The sequence below is a fragment of the Vidua chalybeata genome, chromosome 5, assembly GCF_026979565.1.
Source record: "Vidua chalybeata isolate OUT-0048 chromosome 5, bVidCha1 merged haplotype, whole genome shotgun sequence".
Taxonomy (NCBI): Eukaryota; Metazoa; Chordata; class Aves; order Passeriformes; family Viduidae; genus Vidua; species Vidua chalybeata.
Window position 1 is genome coordinate 66482671 of NC_071534.1, and position 15541 is coordinate 66498211.

The 15541-nt window shown below is 42.1% G+C and overlaps 1 protein-coding gene across 2 annotated transcripts in view; it reads left to right on the forward strand.

Moving 5' to 3' along the window:
- Nucleotides 1–10250: 10250 nt before the first annotated feature.
- The window catches only part of USP6NL (USP6 N-terminal like), a 110514-nt gene continuing 105223 nt past the window's right edge, over nucleotides 10251–15541 (forward strand). Inside the window, exons 1-2 of one of the 2 annotated variants that reach the window (XM_053943812.1) lie at nucleotides 10251–10334; nucleotides 15354–15443. In XM_053943812.1, coding sequence (XP_053799787.1) covers nucleotides 15440–15443 — 4 coding nt within the window. In that variant the 5' untranslated portion in view covers nucleotides 10251–10334; nucleotides 15354–15439. Of the gene's footprint in view, nucleotides 10335–10701; nucleotides 10754–15353; nucleotides 15444–15541 lie in introns of those variants that run through there. The other variant, XM_053943813.1, reaches the window with a different exon arrangement.

Sequence of the window (15541 nt, forward strand, 5' to 3'; positions counted from 1 at the left end):
AGTTCTGTAACACACTGAGCTCTCTGTCTGTTTCTTCCATCTGCTCAAGCAGGGATTAGAATTTGTCTTGAGGAATCCCCATTTTCTTTTTATAGCTTCACACTGATTCACTATGGGAAGGGGTCAGTTATGAGGAATGTTGCAGACTCCAAACTACATCCTACTCAGCTGCACACCTATATCTTCCACTCATTTGTAAAAAAAGACTGACATGCATGCAAGAGGGTAATTTGGTTCTGTTCCTGTTATTAGACCTGCATGACTTGATATTACTCAGAAATAGTTTCTGGCTTTTGGACGCCTGTTATTATCATTAGAGGTCTTTACTACTCTTTGTAGGAAGAGGCGGGCTTTAGATGAAGAATAATTCTCCATATCAAGTTCTACTCTTCCCTTTCCAGTTATATCCAAACATGACAGCTGGAACAAAAAAGCCAGTCTCCTTTCTTTGTATGTTCAGGTAATTTGTAGCTGAATTCTGTCCAAGATTACAAATATACCAAAAAATGTGGAGGTTTTTTTGACCTATTTCTTTGATCCAATTCCCATCCCTCAGAAAGAAATCAAGCAATTCAATCCAGCAATAAAAAACATAAGGAACAAAGGATTATTTTAATGTTTTTTTTTTTTTTAAGTATACTTACTTTAAAACTCTAGGTGTAGTTGATTCAGCTGGGGGTAGGAGAATGCAGTGGATGGGCCCATCTCAGTGTCCCTTCCAGTTCTGTTTTCTATGATAATATGATTGGGAAAAGGATAATTATCAGCAATATCCAGTGTGAACACAGGAGCAGATTTGAAGTGCTGCCTGACTGCAAGGTATTTGTCTGACACTCATTGTCATTGCATGAGAATGCTTTACTAAGCATTGAAAATATTCCATTACATGGACCATCTCTGGCAAAAATACACTGTCTGATGTTTTGTGCTCTGTATAAATGCCAAGTGTTTAACACATGGACACGCAATGCTACCAAGCTGAAAACACTAAAACCTATAAACCCTTGATTCTTATTTGCAACAGAAATACCAAGAATCTTTCAGTTTTAAGAATCTTTAAGAATCTTTAATGTAAACACTTTTGGTATGGATGAGCAATGACAAAGGTGTTTTTTTCTTTTCAAAAATAGATAACGACCTTAGGACTAATGAGACTGATCTTTTTCTACAAATGCAGATCCTGTTCTGGCACCTGAACAGCTGAGTAGGAGGTAAGAGTATATTTAAAGACTAGATACCACACAGAGCAGATTCCTGTTTGGTTCTTGTACTGGTTTATACTCAGTTCTCAGCACTTCAGACTATATTTTCCAAACACTTGACTTCTCTCCATTTACTTCATCAAAGTCATTCAAATCTGGATTTTAAACCTGTGTTTCTACCAAGTTGTCTGGAAGCAGGTTCATTTACCTAATGTAAAGGTTAGACTCAGCACACAGATTAAGACACCTAAATTTAGGTGTCTGCACGTAGATGCTGACCTGTGAGGTGGCTGCGGAAGCTCCGGCGTGGCCAGGAGGCACCGGGGCTCGTTAGCTTGAGAGGGCTCCAGACTCACTCACAGCTGATCAGATCTCAGCAAGTACTTATGGAGCAATTTCCCAGTGTAATCAATGAAAGTCTGGAGAGTGAGGCTTAGGTCACTCTCATCAGTCCAGTCACCTGTAAGGGTTGTATCATGAGCTGCCTCATGCCCTCAAGCCCTTTGAGTGCCCAGCCCCCAGAATGGGAGCCCTGACACCTGGTTTACACACAGGCACATACACTGTGGACTTAAGGACCTTAACATAAGGTTAAGTGAGATCCATCCCACCCAAAGGGGGTACTGGAGGAAGGGATCCTCTCAGTGGACTTCATGCAGGAACCAGGCTGTAGAACAGAGTTCAGAACTCAGGATACGCAGTCACAAAAGCAGTGGTTAGATTACACCTGTGGCCCTGTTCATCTACGGCTTGTCTGGAGCCTCTGCACATACCAGACTCTTCCCAGCTCTCCCACAAAGTCTAGACAAGAAGAAAAAAAGATTTCTTTATGGACAATAAGGGTGTGGGGGTGTGACCAACAATTCCTTCTTCCCATGGAAAAGACCTGGGGGTGACTGATGCAGGACACAACATGATTGTCCTTTTCTATCTCAATGCAGCTGTTTCAGAACAGAATTATCGAGAAAAGGCTGATGCAGCTTGTGTGACAGATCTTCCTGTGTGGAAAGTCCAGGATGTATTTTAGGTGACACATTTTGTGTCATTTAATTAACTGATACTGTAGCTATGCTTGCCCTGCCAGAGGATTTCAAAACTTTTTGTACCAACTAATTTTAGTTGAGAGACAGTACAATGAACTTACTCCATTTTCTGCATTTTCCCAAATTCAGATTTCACCCTTTATCTTAACTGAAGCAGCAGCAGCCCTGTGTATTTTCCATTACCTCCTCCCCTGCTTCTAATAAAATTCAGCTATGGGTCAAATCCTTGGCTGGAAAGAGTCTGTACAGTCCAAGATCTCCTTTGTATAAAAAAGTTACAAAAACAGGATGTATTTTATTTGACTAGAGTGAACTTTATGGTCATGGGTAGTTTTCATTTAAGACACTTTTTTTCCTCATGGTTTTCAAATGTATTTTTTTCTTAAACGACAGCAAGAAGAAAATGTGTTTTTCTCAGCATTTTTTCTTAAGGATCTCAAGGCACTTTGCTGGCAGTAATTTGCTGAATATTGCAGCCTCCCTATATAGTGAATATGTCACTACTGGCCTTATCTGCTTTCTCAGCTTTCAGGCTTATTTCCCTCCAGTGGGAGGGAAGACCTGGGTGCTTTCCAATCTAGAAATATTAAGAGGACAGAAACACCATATATTTTTATGTACTTTTTTTCTTCTTTTTTATCACTTGTATTTTTCTTCACTTGTCTTCCCAAACAGAAAGCTTGGTAATTAATTCTTCTTTTATTCACTGGCATACTATTATTTTCCCTTGTATTTAACTACTCCTCAGCAAGTCTCCAGTTTGCCCTGTTCCATTCATTCCCTCTGGAAGGGTTTTCAAGTTTTGAAAGTTCACCTCAGGAAGATTTCATAATAAGAACTCAAGGAAAATAGTATAATCTTGCTTTAAAACACTTCCTTCCTCTGTTTTGCTGATGAATTATAACAATTCACAATACCATCTGGCCAGCAAGTGGTACAGAACTTATTTCATTGTTTTAACTGTATTTGTTTCTTTTGGTTGTAGAGTCTATAACATGAGGATTCTCCTGCTGCTATTCTGTGATCAGACCCAGAGTACAACATGAGATCAAGATGTGCCCAGATGTCTGGAACTGGGCTAGAAATAGCCCTGGAAAATGATCTGTAGACTTAGATAGAAATAGAACATGAGTGCTGTGATGGAGGGCAAAATGCATGTCTGAATTTCCCAGGTTGATCGGTTTTCTAAAATCAGACGAAAATCTGAAGAGAAATCTGACTTTCTTAGGGGGATTTTGTAGAAACTTCTTAAGCTCATAGAGTGAATTGAAAAGGAGAAAGGAACCTGATTTTTTTGAATCAAGTTTTGACATAATTTTGAATAATGGAAATAGAACTGGACAAGATATTTTGAAGAACTTTCTACAATCCCAGTTTTGAGGAATCTCACGGAACAGTTAATGAAGTTGAGTAGTGCTCAAGCTCAAGTCTAGGAAGGACAGCCTCCATTCCAAAACCTAACCAAAAAACGAAACATATTCCAGCTCTAAATTTGATCACATGTGGATTGGGAGCATTAGTGGTGAGACAGAGGGGAAGTACCACATCTGAGCCTCTCCCCAGATCGCCTGCAGCACTCAGTGCATGAGGGCAATGAGACCTCAGGGTTTTTAGGTCTTCCCTCCAAGCACATTTGGAGCACTCGTGATTATCAATACATAATTTGAGGCCTGATTCAGTGTGGATCACAAGGTGGTGCAATTGAAGTGAAACTACTGCTTCTAATCCTACAGCTGTTAATTTAATTCACTTGTGTGATTTTGAAAGACTGTGAAAATGAAGAATTACTCAAAACAATCTCTAGAGACCATGAATGTTCTTGCAGCCCTTACCAGAAGGTGAATGTTATGGTGTAAAGTTACAGAGCACTCAGCAGCAGGAATTCACTGTCTGTCCCATGAGCAGGTGCCAATCCTCAGGTCAATGTTGCTCCCCACAACCTTGCTGACAAGTGTCATGCTTGGTGTTGATTGTTATAGATCTTTTGATCACCAGCTTTTTCATATAAGCAATAGCCAGACAATAAAAGGCAAAGGTCAGTGCCACATTAATGACAGAGGGCATAAAGTTCTTAAAATTTATTTTTAGTTCACCAAACCATTCTAGTCCTGAGGTTTAGATTATTTAAAGCAAACACTGCTGTATATCCAACACATGGTATTTTCTCCCATGTTGCCTCAGTTCCACATGCTCATGTCACTTCCATGTAAATTACAGCATATTGCAAAGCTGTGTTGTATTCTTTTAATTTTTACACTGGAGGATTTCAAATGGAACCTAACATAATTAGATTACATGTAATCTCTTCCCATTTTGATCCTATTCTCAAGAGTGTTTGCAAAGGAGCTTACTTGAGTCTTAAATGCACAACTTGAAATCACTCTGACGGAGATGAATGAGAGCAGCATGCTCTCAGGAAAACATCCTGATGTGCAGGACAAAGCCTCATGGCTTTATTCAGTGAAATAGGTGTCTCCATGGGCAGTGTCCGCTTCAAAATCCTCGACACACAATTTTTTAAACTTCTGCACAAAACCTATAGCAAGTTGATTCAGAGTCTTTCCTTATCCATTTGTCTCCTGAATCAACATGGACTCCTATTAATACCTGCTTGTCCCAGGGCTTCCACAGAGCTGCGTGGTTTCTATTCAGATGTCAGCCACTGAGATAAACTGCAGTTCAGAAGGGTTTTCAAAGAGCCATCACCTTCCCAGGAGTACATTAAAAGGGATTATGCATTGCCAGACAGCAAGTCTTGTCAGGTCAGGGCAAAACAACATTTTAAGCCGATTGGCTCATATATCTCAAGGTATGTGTGTCCTTGCACAAATTCACTTTCCCCTCAACCTAGTATTTAAGAAAATCCACCTTTCATGATGTTGATCGATCTGAAGTGTGGTCAGATTGAATCCTGCTTATTATCTTGAGGTTACCAAAGGAGAAGTATCTCTGGATGTGATAGTAAATTACTGGATTGTAAGGAAACTTAGAGGAAAACAGCCTGTTATTTGGTAGTTGATGCCTCACCTTTCAGAAAGCTCTTCCTTGCATAAAAAGGATAAAGCATGTTTACACTTCAGAGGTATTTGCTGAAAGTTTGGGAAGCTTCATCCTGCTTTACAGACTCAAGATGGCTTTCTTTGCCAAAGGTGAGGGGTGCCTTTATTAAAGATGGTGGCTGTGTGCAGGGACCTTGGCTTCCCTACAGGATGAAACAGGGTACCTGATGTAAACATCAGCCTCAGTAAGATCTGTGAGCACACCTTCTTCACCAGCCAGGAACCTGAGTCACCTCATGTCCCTGTGTTTGAGCAGCCTGAGCCTGGGAAATGCAGTAGTGGCCCTTCCCTGGGAAATGAACTCTGTTCCTTATGGGTGTGAAACAGCTTGAGAGAGCATGCCCACCCTCTCATTGGCTTGTTTCACTCTATGGTTGCCATATGGGCTTAGTTAGGGATAAGTGTGACAGGACTTCCACTTCCCTGGCAAGCTATTTCTGCAGTTAGGGCTTCGTAGGAAACCTTCACGCTGCTTTACCCTGAACAGGAGGCTGACCGAACACAGATGGCTCAAGGCAGAGGGGGAAGAATGTGTTTAAATGCAAAGCCCAACTTGCATCCCCCACTTCACGTTGTGCTACATAAATTCTACATGAAGCAGAGCTGGGAAAAGACTCTAAATATCACATTGCTGCAAAAAAAATATTTTGCTCTTTCACAAGGAGCTTTACCTGAACGAACTGAATATATTTCTGCTCCATCAGTCATTCACATTTGTCTTTCTGCTGGTTTCAGCAGCAAATGGAAAAGGTCATAAAGATTTAACTTTTGTGCTACATTAGACAAGTAATTACACCTTTTTCAGGATACACTAGCACAGAGTATCAAAACATTTTATTACAGGCTCTTGTTTTCATTTGTTTGTAACTTCATGAAAATTATTCCCTTTGAGGCTTTTGGATTTGTTGGTGTCTCAGAAATAATTCTATTTCTGTTAACTTTGAGTTGCTTTTGACATTCTGTGGTTATGAGTGAGTGATGATAAACTTTAATAGTGACTATGCTCTGAACGCTGACTCCATAAATACTGTCATGAGATTCCTGGTTCCTTGTCTTACTGTAATTCTACATCAGATCTGCACTTTACAAGAATGTATCTTTCAGTGACTCTCCTGGAAAATCACAATAAGGCACACAAAAGTTAAAGCTGACATTTTGTTTTGTTGTGCATCATTGCCAATAAGCTGTCTTCTCTCTTCTTTTTCTTCCTCTGTTTTATGTTCTACTTTTCCTTGATTTGAAAGCTGTATGGTTTGATTATAGCTTTTCCCTCTTTTTCACCAAATCCCTTTGCCTTCTGCTGTGGGAACAGGACAAAATCCTGTTAACAAGAATCTAAAACTCAGGTTCAGGCAAATATCCCAATTCATGTTTTAAAGCCCATCCTGTGCTTCAGTTTAGATACAGGCACACGTTTTCTTCAGCCAGGCTTTCTGAGTTTTGCACAGCTAATTGTGCACTGTCTATGTACTCAATGTGGAAAAGGATCTCTGGGAAGTTCTATAACATAGCAGATACAGGTAAGTGACACATTTTTGGTCTTGTGATGTTTCTCAGTGCACTGAAAAAGCACTTGGTATTAAGAAGACCTTTAAAAAGGGGTTTTGTACTGTGTAAGTGTATTAGATGTTGTTCTTTGTGTAGTTTTCATAGAAAAAGACTCTCGAAACTTAAATCAACATATAAAAGGAGAAAGAGGTAAAGACAGGAGAGAATATTGAAGTAACAGAATAAGACAGAAGGAGGTGAATGGGAAAAGGCAAGAAAATGCTAGAGGAGACAGAAAATTTGGGAAAAAAAGGAAGGAGAATTAAGAAAATCTGTCTTGACAGACAGAGGGGACAGAAATAGCCCCTTTCATCAGGCAGCAAGCATTCAAGTCTGATTCCCATGGCAGGAGCTACCAAAAGCAGGAAGAGAGAGGCCTGAATGGGTGAAACCTGAACCTCAACAAACCAGCAGAGCCTGTGGACAATAGGACTGGCTGAGGGCAAAGTGAACAATCCCAACCCAAAGGAAAACACTCCTTTAGGCAGCCAGAAATAGTGAAGCAAAGGGCAAACCCTCCTACTCCAAATCCCACCTGACTCCTGCTTTTAACACAGCCCTTCCTACGTAATGCAGCGTCTCCATGTGGGCTGATGCTCCCGTGTGTGTACAGGCAAACCTCTGCCTAAATCATCAGTTCTGCAGAGCTCCTGGAAATGTCAATGGCAGGATCAGGCAAGGGATGGGCTGGAAATAACACCTGAAACCCACCAGTTTCATTTTGGGGAAAATAAACAAAAGCAAACCCAGCAGGTGGTATAGCAGCTGAGTACATTTATGCTTATAAAATACTGAAGTTTTGGAGCAGCTTTTTTTGGGAATAAAGAAGGGGCCACTCTCCTCCATTAAAAAAAACCCTTGTGGTCTTCCTGAAGAGATTGATAAAGGATTTAATCACTCTGGATCTGCTGTAAATTGTGCTGAGTTCTATCTGATCTGTGTTTAATAAATGAAAATGAGATTAATTTATTACTCATATTGCAAATTTACTCCTGGTTGTAATGTTGATCCCTCATTCTGCACCTTTTGTACAGCTCCAGGGCCTGGAGTTGTTACTCAGAGGCATGTCACACTAAGTGGGTGCCTTATCCAGCATGTGGGATGCCACCTCAGAGCTCCTGGTCCCCCTCAGAACTCTGTTCCCCACAGGCACCAGCGACTCTTCTCCTCTCACTTGGCTGCAGGTGTAGTCCTGGAGTTGTGCCCAGCTCTTTCATGTTAAAGTCATGATGTTCTCCTGCTGTGTTGTCCCAAAGACTCCAAAAATAACTTCTCTTGCAGAAGGAAGGAACAATTAAATATTTTCTTTTCTTTTACTTCCCTTGGCTAGGGCATGGAGGGAAGTCAAAGCAGAGGGAAAGGGCCTGGCTGGGAACTGTGCTGCTGGGAAGTATTTGGGAAGCCTCTCTCTAACCTTGGGGAGCACAGAGAGAGTTTGGGGTCATCATCTGTCCTCATCCATGACTGGGATGTCCCCTGCTCCAGGAGGAACAGGAGAGGTTCTCCACTTCCATTCTATGATGTGAAGCTCTGTTCTATCCATCTCCATTTCTAAATCCTGCTTGTTTTCCAGGTTCCTGATCTTCTTACACATTGAGGGGTGGGAGCTGTACCCCATCTGCCAGCTATGTGAGTGACCCCTGTCCCTCCTGGCCTGGAGAGGTTTGGACATAACATCATCCCTTCTGCTGTGCCTAGGGGCTTGCCCACGGGAAACTGGAGCAGCATTTATCCTCTAAGAGCTTCCTGTGGTACTCATTCCTCTTCTCAGCTCACATACCCATGCTGCTAGGGCAGAGGTGGGTTTTCCCTCCCAGCTCCTCATGTCTTCTCCATGCAGGTAAAACCACAAGTTACCTGGTGGAGTGTCCCCTCTTCTCTTGAGCAGGGGGATGCCTGCCCCTAATAGACTCTGGTCTCTACTGGTAGGACATGGAAAATTTCCTCTTTAAACTCCTCTAAAAGTTTTTAGTGGCCCTCTTTTAATTTCCTCTCTTAAATTCCAGAAATCCTCCGTCAGTCTTTCCATGGATGAGATGTAGGCCCATAATGGGGCAGAGATAGTTTCTTCATGTGTCTGGAGTCTGCCAAACCAGAATGCCCACTTCTTCTTCTCCCTCCTTCCATGCCAACACTCCCAATGACTTGGCACATTACATGTTTTGTGTACACTGGACACTGTCTGGATTATTAGGGAATTGCTTGTTATCTGAAAAGACTATTTCCAGCACAGCTAATTCTCTCAGGCACCAGGTACTTTTCAAGTGTTCCACTTGTCTTGGCACACTGAAAAATCTTCCTTGCAAAGGTATTTCTCCCTCACAGTTAACAAGAGTTGCCTTCAGAGGCTGGGAGTTCCTGGTCTTTTCCTGATCCTCTGGCCAATACCCACATCCCAGGACAGGGATCCCAGTTGCTTGGCTTCATTGCCATCCGGTGCTGCGCTGTTGGTATCAATAAGTCTTGCCAAATATTCAGTGATTTAAGTGGAAATAATCTTAAAAGAAATAATTAAAATCACTTCCAAATGGAGAAATTGTTGGAAATTATATCACTTTCCTAATTATTTTTCAAGGAATTGTTTTAATCAATCAAAAGCAGTGTATTAGTCTCAAGCAGTGTAATTTTCCACTTTAGCTAGCATGCTGCTAAGTTTCTTTTGACAGACTTATTGTTAGATCACTGAAACTTTCAGTTTTGCTAGACTAACCCTGATAAGCTTCAATGAACAGAGGAAAGCTGGACACAAAGGATCAAAAATTTATGGCCCTCCAAAGACATACTGGAGTAACCAGAAGAGACTAACAGACATTACAGCCTATGCACTGCAGACTGTGCCAGGGAAAAATTGATAAAAAGGCTGAAAAACATGGACTAATTAGCACTAGAAGCAAGAAACCAATAACTAATAAAACAGTAATTAAGGAAGAGAATTATGCAATTTAGAACCAATGAACAATAATTTGTTTGCTGAAAACGTGTGAGTGAAAAGTTTTGGAAATGGAGTGCATATGGCTGGAGTTATCTGCTATGCACTCCAGCTGGGAATAAAGTAATGCCTACTCCCCAATACTAGAAAATAAAGAGTTTGGGAGTTTGATTTATCCCGATGTTTATGGTGTCATACTAAGAAGCCCAGAACTGCACACAGAAGAATGGATGTCCATACTGAGAGCCTTGGCAGCTCATGCAGCACAGCCAAGGAGTTTCTGAGGGCACCGGGCCCCGTTTTGTGTTTTTCCCACCTTTTTCCCCACAGCAGCTGGCGGCCCCGGCCAGGCGCCTCGTCCCGAGCCCAAGATGGCGGCCGCGGCGGGTCAGCCCTGTGGGAGGGGCGGGGGCGGGGAGGGTTTCCATAGCGGCGGTGTCACATCGGGGCACTTCCTGGTCGGAGGCTGCCGGTCCCGGGGCAGCGAGCACGGACGCGCCGCTGGGGAAGGCGGCGGAGGGAGGCCCCGGGAAGAGGAGGAAGCCGAGCAAAGGTAGGGACAGGCTGGGACTTTGCTCTGGCAATTGTGCGGCCCCGGGATGGCGGGCTGGACCCGTCCATTGCGGGGGTGAGGGGAGGGGGCCGCGTGTGTGTGTGGAGGTGCCGCGCCGGACCCTCCATTGAAGCGGGCGGGTTCCTCCCGGCTGAGGGGAGGCGGGCGCTACCATCCTCCCCCGGGGGGGGCGCACCCCCTGCGAGGCAGGAGAGGTGGAAGTGGCGGGAGCTGGCTCCCGCAGGGTACTGGGGTGTTCGGACTGTTCCATTCCCAGCGGAGGGGTGTGTGTTTTTGGAGGCTCCCTGCTCTTTCTGCTGGGGAGGGGGCGGCGGGACGCGACGGAGCCGGGAGTGCTGGGGGAGCCCGGGGGAAGCCCTGTGGAGATGCCCCTGGTCCCGTTGTAAGGTTGAATTGAGGTGTGGCGCCGTGAGGGGCCGCAGTCAGAGCGGGGCTGGGGGGCCTGTGTGTGTGGGTGTGTGCTTGAGGGAGTCGCGGCTGTAGGTCCGACACTTGGGGCCTCCTTGAGGCTCCCCTCTTCTGGCCATGTGGGAGGCGACAGTGCCGCCCTAGTCAGGAGTAGGGAGGATTTCGATGGCTGAACCCTTTAATGTGACTTTCTGGCACCGTTGCTCTCTCTGTACCTGCTCCCTCCTCTGATTTTTGTAATACTTCAGGTATGTGGTGGAAAGTGCCAGGCTGGCAGCAGTGGGCTGGGAGAGAGGGCGTCCCTCAGGCTGTGCTCAGTCCTGGGTCTCCATGGCCCTCTCCCAGCCCTCATTCTCCCCTGGGACTGCTAGCAAAGAGCCAGTTATTGTCAGGTGTTTCAGGTTCTTTCTGTGGCGTGGATGGCTGCCTGTAGAAAACCACCGAAGCCACCGAAGCTGCCAGCTGAACGAGAGTCAAGTAGTGACTTAAAAGTCTCTGTCTCCAAACTCCTGTACCAGTTGTTCACCCGCATATGCTCGAGAATAACTTTCTTTGTGCCGTTTGCTTCTTGGAGGAGGCAGCTGCACTGAAAACTGGCTGTGAGGGAAGCTGGTTTTCAGCTTTCACTGAATTACAGTGGAGTGAAAACAAATCCACATCTGCCCTGTTCACAACAAATGTATCTTGTGGACGATCATTTCAGTTAGGATAACTATATTAAATAATTGTTTTCTATGGTTTTTTAGCTTGCTGCGTGCCCTGCAATCTAGAGCTGCCGTGTGACAGTCGAAACTCCAACTCTACCAGGCGTTTGTGTATTAAACGCAGCGGCCAATCAGCAGTGCCTGAAACTAAAGGCGACTTGCCTCAACGCTTTGTAGTGTAAATATTCCTGCTATGAACAAAGGAGGGTGTGTCGTTGGGCTTGTTTCATTTGTATTTCCATGTGCTTCCTCATCTGTGGCCAGTCGGTGATTCTTTGTAGGTTCTGAAACAGTCGCAATTGCACTTGGTCGTGAATTGTGCATTTGTGCTGTCTTGGGCATTTTACTGAGCTGGGGTGCTCAGAGGCTTGGTGCTATATTAGGCATTTTTGTTATGTTCTTTTTAATAACTATGCTCTGAAGTGACTTAGTTTTACTTTTTTTAAACTTTTGTTGTTTCTGATTATAACTTATAAGTTAATTCAGCTGAGATGCAGTGTAAAATAAGTATTTAGTAGAACTGCCTTTTAACCAGCTGTTCCTCTGCCCTCTGATTATACAGTACAGAAACCACCAATTTCAGACTTAATGTTTTGCCAGCCAGCTATCTGTGCAAATCTAAAACATAGTGCTTCTGAAAGCTGTCTGTTTTCTGTGAGGGGCCATAATGTTTGGTTTAAAGAAGACAGTAAATGACACTAAAATACTGATTTGTGCAAGGCAGGCTCTCTTTAGACTGTTTTGTCTTTGTGTGTTTATGCAGGGCAGTTGCATGCTGCTTCTGTGATTCCTGGTTCTTGGGAACTAGGGGTATAAATTCTTAATGTTAACTCCTTAGTATCTAACTTAAACAGATACTACAGTAACACACACACACAGGCTAGACCAGAATCTTTAATTGCCAACTTAAAGCAAAATCTCTTCTCTGGGTAGGGTCATACTGCATAGAAGTACAATATGCTGTAATTTGCTTGCAATCTGGCTCCTGCTAATTATCCTGAAACAGAGTATTGGGTAAAAAAGAGACCTGGCACCAGCTATGGAAACAGGTAATTGAATGTATTATAAGTGTGTGTGAATTTGAAGTTGCAAAGAGCTTCACTCACTGCAGCTATTCCTGTCAAATCTCATCTAAAATGCCTGTAGTTTCGCAGCTACTGGAGGTGATACTCCCAAGACTGTGAGTAGATGTGTGTCATAGAGGAAACATGAGGTGGAATACAAGGGTTAGCTCTTGACGAAAAGACAAAGATCAAGGGTATGTGTGGGTGGGTTGGTGGTTTGTTTTTTTATTTTTTATTTTTATTACAGCCTCGTTGATTGCAAGGGAGAGCGGAAAGAGTGTCAGGCACTGTTTTGAATTAAAAGTTTTTCCAAGATGGTGTCTTCCAGAAAGACACTGAACAAATAATAGTCTTTCTGTTTTGTAGTAGTTGGTAGTATTTCTGTACAGGAGAGAACCCTGCAGGCATTGAAATAAATCAGGTTGACTGAGAAAGCAAAGTGAAAACAGTTTAGTTTCTAACACACATCCCAAGGTAAAGGTGTTGCTATTGCAATGCAATGGAAAACAGAAACTGTCTGCTATTTGGTAGTGTTGACTTTCAATACTGCTTGCTATTGTACTCAAAATCACAGATGAAAGACAAAACTTGCCTTTTTTTATAAAAATTATTTACAAGGGAAATTATATAAAACACACACGTAGTGTTATTTCAGAGAACAACAGCTGAATTTACCAAAAGTCTGCATTGTGTGCTAAACAGATGCTAGCAATAGCTAAACAAAATATTTAGACACTGAAGGCAATCCTGGAGCAGCACTTTGTGGCTGGGAGTCGGAGGTCAGGTCGCTCTGGTGCACTGGAGCATTCACTTTTCACACGTTTAGGTAGAACAGAGCTTCTGTATCATCCCCATCTCATTTCCTCAGTGTTACGTGACAAGATTTTTATAAGCGACGAGGCTGCATAATTAAGCTATTATTAGCCTTAAGTGGTTTTCAGAGCTGCTGTTTTGTTTTTTCCTAATGAACAGCCTTTTCCTGTACATACACGCAATAAAATGTCATGTAACACGTTGTCTCAGAGGCAAAGTATTGTTAGTTCGTATTTACAAAACTAAGGTGAGACAATGCCTTTGGAAAATCAAGTTGAATAGGAGACTCTGGTCCTCCAGTTGTTTATGCATAAGATTCAAGAAGAACTTGGGCTCCAAGGTAGTGTGAAACTGGTCAAAAGTGCTTTGGACCTGGCTTGAGGGATATCTGATCCGTTTGATGTTCTTAACATAATGGGTGTTATTAGCCCAGTAAATAATTAAATGTCATGGAAGTTATATTTGCTAATTTTGAAACCAGTAATCAAGAGGAAGCTGACAAGGCTGCAGTTCTAATGATATGTTTTAACAGACACTTCATTTTTGATTGGGCTGTGTGTGCTTAAATATTTGATTTAGCAGACGTTCATGGAAAGTTGACAGGCCCTGCAGTTCAAACTATTCATCACTGATGTAGCATCTCATGGCTTTGTGTTTATCTCTTCTTATTTAGAATGTTTGTGTGTGGATTTTTTCAGCTGCTTTCTTTCCCTAGTGAGTCTCTTCCCTGTGTTACTTTTTCAGTGGAAAAAAAAGTTGGTTGTAATTTTCAATCTGCAGCTTTACCAAAGGCTTCCTTTTGGCAGCTGGATTTCTTTTTTTTCGTGGTGTGTGTGGCTTTGATGTTTATTTTATTTTTTTTAATTGTTTTAGCAGTTGATAAAGAAACCTTCTTGAGATGTCCTGTGGTAGTTCCTGTACTACTTTGCTAAGTGCTGTAGATTTGTAAATGTTACGTGAAGTCATAATTTAGGAAAAGTTAAGTCTTTTCTTATGTCTTTTTGCATTTTACTTTGGGGTTTTTTTTGAGCATGAAGAGATCAGAAGAGTTGAGACTTGAAATCTGAGTCAGCACAAGATACCAGGCTGGATTAGCACAGGTGGTAAGGTTCAGCAGGTTCTAATTTGTTTTGAAAAGAAGAAATATATCACATAATATTCCTTAATTTACAGATAGTCTCCATTTGTGCAGGTATTAAAAGAAAACTCTGTATAGTTTAGTAGATATGTTGAATTTCTTCTTTTCATCTCAGCTGTGAGTAAAGTTTCTTTCATTTAACTGTTCTATCAGACTTGGATAAACTTGCTTTTAGCAGCAGGAGGGAGATTATATAATAAATTTTTCAAAATGTACTTGCTATGCTGTCATTGTTGGAGATTAAGTCCTCTATATTTGGCTTCAGGGAGGGCCAGGCTTACTGTTAGTGAATCCATATCTGCCCTACTTGGGTATCTTTTCTGAAATCGATGAGGAATTGATGGAACTGTAGGTTTATGGTTTCTAGAAATGATAACTTTTTCAGGTTTTGTTTCCGAGAAGGAAATGTTTGATGTCGGTGCCAACCTGTGCTTGTTTAGTAATCTTAATTGCATTTTTTTGTGTTTTAAAAAGTGGGGTTTTTCTGCATTGTTTTGCCAGCTGAGGTTGCTGAAGGAAAATACTACTTAGGAATTTTCAGTTACTATATCCATGTTGTAGTCTTGTACTTTTAACTTTTTAACTGCTCCCAAGAGGTAACAAATGTTATATTTTACAGCACTTTTTTTTCAAAGTACATACACAAGTTTATAATGTGATTGTTAGAGGAAGGTGCACATTTTGAGTCGATAAACAGCCAATACATCCATAAGCAGTAAACCTCCCCAGTCATAACAAACATATGTTTTCCTTTTTTTTTTAAACAAACAGGATGAAAAGAGAGTAGGAAAGACAGTTTATATGTAAACATATATTCTAGTGATTTGAAGTTGAAAAAATTACTTGTTTTTTTATTTTCCTCCCACTTCAGGACATGTATACCTCTGAGAAACCTTCTCCAACAAAATACCTTGCTTCAAGACCTGTCTTGGATTATATACAAAGAAGTTTCCAGTCATGAGTAAGTAGATTTCTTTCTTTAAGAAAAAAAGAAACCCTTAGGTTGTAGTTTAGAAGAACTGTACTTCTGTAGTAGGTTTTGGGAGGTGGTTATTCCTT